Source organism: Echinops telfairi, unplaced genomic scaffold (genome assembly GCF_000313985.2).
Source record: "Echinops telfairi isolate 266 unplaced genomic scaffold, ASM31398v2 ScPeMD7_17;HRSCAF=63, whole genome shotgun sequence".
NCBI lineage: Eukaryota > Metazoa > Chordata > Mammalia > Afrosoricida > Tenrecidae > Echinops > Echinops telfairi.
In genome coordinates, this window is record NW_022103914.1 from 3727731 (window position 1) to 3731717 (window position 3987).

The window sequence follows — 3987 nt, forward strand, 5'->3', positions numbered from 1 at the left end:
GCTTAAGTGGAGAGCAAATGTTTTGAGAATGATGAGGGCAATGAATGTATAAATGTGCTTTACACAATTGATGTATGTATAGACTGTGATGAGTTGTATGCGCCCCTAATAAAACGATTTAAAAAAAAAAAAGAAGACACCTTGGCCAAGTCTAATTCCAGTCCGTGGGTCCGATGCTAAGAGGACCCCTCTTCCACTTCACTAAGCTTCAGGCTGATGACTCAGAAGGGTGAAGTGGGAAGCAGATAGATCACAGGCCAGCAGGTGCAGAGTTGAGTTGACCCAAGGTCGTAGGAACACAGCAGGGCACCGACAGCTCCCTGGTTGACTCCCTAGGTCTGTGACCCACTGGGAGCTGGCCCTGGAGGCAGACACAGAGGCCCAGCAAGCAGGGACAGTGAGGGGTCAGAGAGAGGAGTTCTTACTGTCTTTCCTTACTGAAAGGCTACCACTTGATTGACAGGTTCAACTCCACTCCTACTTCTACACAGTACCATCGAGTTGATATAGAATCTAATCCCCACAATGAAGAAAGCAAAGGTCATTAAAAAGACAGGAAAGAATAAAAAGACCAAAATGGCTGTGAGAAGAGATTCTGAAACTTGCTCTTGAACAGAGTAGCTAATATGAATGGAAGAAACGCTGAAATGAAAGCGTTGAACAGAAATGGAAGGATTATATAGGCTAAATCTTTTTATTAATTAATAATTTTATTAAGAGTTCTTACAGATATTTCAACAATCCATAATTCAATTAGATCAAGCATAATTGTTCAATTGCTGACACCATCAGTTTCAAAATATTTTCTTTCTTCTTGAACTGCTTGATATCTGCTTCCCCTTATCCCCTCCCTCTCCCACCCTACTCCCCAGGAACCCTATTATTATATTATTTGGCTATATCTTACACCATCCAGTTTATCCGTTCACCTACAATTCGATTATTCATCCCCCCCATGTAGGGTTATACAGTCATCAGTGCTATCAGTTGCACCTTCCCCGCCTTCCTCCCACCCCTTCTTCCTGTACCCTAAAGGAATCATTACTCCCATAACTGTTTCTGATGGGTTATCTATCTTTGCTTTTGTGGTAGTTACATAATCTGCTGTCAATTTGAGAGGATTAAGAGTGAAGGGGTGGAATTCTACCTTACAAATCCGGCTAGACCAGAGAATGTACACTGGTGCAGATAGGAACTGGAAAGACAGGGAATCCAGGACAGATGAACCCCTCAGGGCCAGTGGTGAGAGTGGCAATACCGGGACGGTGGAGGGAAGGTGGGGTAGAAAGGGGGAACCGATCACAAGAATCTACATATAACCTCCTCTCTGGGGGGTGGGGGCGGACAACAGAAAAGTGGGTGAAAGGAGACATCGGACAGTATAAGACATGACAAAATAATAATAATTTATAAATTATCAAGGGTTGGTGAGGGAGGTGGGGTGGGGAGAGAGGGGAAAAACGAGGAGCTGATACCAAGGGCACAAGGAGTAAGCAAATGTTTTGAGAATGACGAGGGCAACAAATCTACAAATGTGCTTGACACAATGGATGTATGTATGGATTATGATAAGAGTTGTATGAGCCCCAAATAAAATGATCCAAAAAAAAAGAGTGAAGGGGTGGAGTTTAGCCTGTCAATCAGGTCGTAGCTTGATGATCTCACTTGGAGACACTAAGGAGATAAATAGCTCACTGGAGGCAGGATACACAGGCTCACTCCGTGCGAGACATTGCAGCTGACAAGACCCATGGAGTCAAGCTAATGGCCTGAACTGGAGGAGCCACACGAGACCCCTGCCAAAGTTGAGATGCTTACAACACCCCTGAATCCACAAGACTTCCCACCACTGGTCTGTGATCTTTTTGCATTCGACATCACTGCATGTGTTTCCTAAGTCTGAAGAGGACTTTATAGATTGGTATCGGACATATGGGCTAATATCAGACTTATGGACTTGATCTGGACTGGGCTGGGATGCTTTTTTAATGCAAAATTACTCTTTATATAGAGCTCTTTCTTATTCACATATGAATATCTCTGGATTTGTTTCTCTAGTCTACCCAGACAGCTTTCATGCATCAAACAACCTTAATTATACAAATGGACCTACGCAGACCTCATTAATGGTAAGGGGAGGAAATATTAAAGAACTAGAGGATAGTTATGTATCTCATTAGTGCTAGACTGCACCCTAGATATATCATCCCTTCTGTGTGCCCCTTCTGCAAGAACTGTCCAATTATCTTACAGGTGGGCTTTGGGTCTCCATTTTGTCTATGTTCTGTCAGGTCAATCTTATTGCTTGTTATTGAACTTTTGATACCTGTTCCCATTGACTCCTCATGATCACACAAGCTGGTGTGCTTCTCCCATGTGGGCTTTGTTGCTTCCCTACTAGATGGTCCCTTGTTTAATTTCAATCCTTTACGACCCCAGACACTCTATCTTTTAATAGGTAGGCACCAACAGCTTTCTTCACCACATTTGCTTATGCATCTGCTTTGTCTTCAATGATCGTTTTGGGAAGGTGAGTAGCATCCAGTGCCATATTATTAGAACAAATCGTTCTTGTACTTAGATAAGATTTAAAAGGCCCAAAGTCCATCTACTTCTTTATTGTATTTACATATGTATGTACACATTGAACATGAGTTCATCAAGCTATGAATGGATTGACAGGCTAAACTCCACCCCTTCACTCTTTAAAAATATTTTATTTATATATTTACATATATGCATAGCTGTATCCATACCTATATATGTAATTTTTACTTTCTTCTTCTTTCCTCTCTTTTATCTTTCCTCCTGCTCCACCATCATGTTTACCATCATTGACCTCTCAGAAATTCCACTTGGATACATTTTGATTGATCAGACATGACCAGGAATGCCATACCTCTTCACCATCAATTTTAGTACCCTTACTATTCCCCTGTCCCTGTCCTTATTGGCTCACCATTTCTCTCCCCACACGTCCTACCTTGCCCCCCAAGAACCATTGGTCCACCCCTGTCTCCTAGGGATTGTTTACCCTGCTTATCTTAAATAGATACCAAAAAAAGAAAGAAAGAAAGAGAGACCCTACCAATAGTTCCAAGTCTAGCTGTTATCCTGACCAGTGTAAATGAGTGTCTCTGTGTTAAATAGAGATAAGGATATGTTACAAACTGTCGGTCCTGTCCCCATTTCTTTCAGAGTTCCATATCCCGGGACCAGCTTAGCCAACAGCCCTTACCCCCTTTTAGTCCTCAGCATCTGTGACCAAGAGGCACGCCTCCTACAAAACCCCTTTGCCCTTTCTGCAGTCAGGGATGGAGTGATATAGTGCCCACCCCACTCCCCGCTACAACCTTAGACTTTCAGTGTGGCCCCCTGGTGAATAACCCCCAACCAGCTCAGATGAGGTGCCAAGTGCTGCATCCCGAGTCAGAAGTCTGCAATTGGAATTCTTCAGGGACTTCTTGGCTTTGCTCCACTTGCTGGTCTGCTGCTCTCACCTCTTGGTTTGCCCCGTGTGCAGGTCAGACTGGCGGCTCTCCCTGAACTGCATCCTCAGTGCTGTCCACTGTAGTGCTGTCATCCAGGGAGGGGACATCGTGTCTCGAGCTGAAGCTGGCCCTGCAGTCCTCTCTGTGAACGAGCTGCTCTGAGCAGGAACATCGCCCTCAAGGATTGGCTCACCAAAATGAGTTCTACTCTCTGCCTTTCCTGTGGAGACATAAACAATACCCTCCCCTTGGGTGGATTAGTGCCCTGGTCCCTCATTGCCGTCTTTTTTCTTCTTCCACTCCTCTGTGGGCCATAAAGGGATAGGAGAGGGGGAGGAAGGTGTCTTTCAGCACAGGTGCTACCTGCATTGTATTTATTCTCTCCCTCCCTGATGATATATGTTTCTTTGGGTTTTGTCTGACTTTTGTAGACTATCTGTTCCTCAGCCCAGGAACTGTGTGATATGTGCTTTTCCCCATATGCCTGTTCTGCTGT

The 3987-nt window shown here is 44.2% G+C and overlaps 1 protein-coding gene across 1 annotated transcript in view; it reads right to left on the reverse strand.

Moving 5' to 3' along the window:
• Window positions 1–3598, reverse strand: part of MUC13 (mucin 13, cell surface associated) — a 61219-nt gene extending 57621 nt beyond the window's left edge. Inside the window, exon 1 of the mRNA XM_045287519.1 lies at window positions 3501–3598. Within this exon, the coding sequence (XP_045143454.1) occupies window positions 3501–3598 (98 nt within the window). The remainder of the gene's footprint in view (window positions 1–3500) is intronic.
• Window positions 3599–3987: the final 389 nt, after the last annotated feature.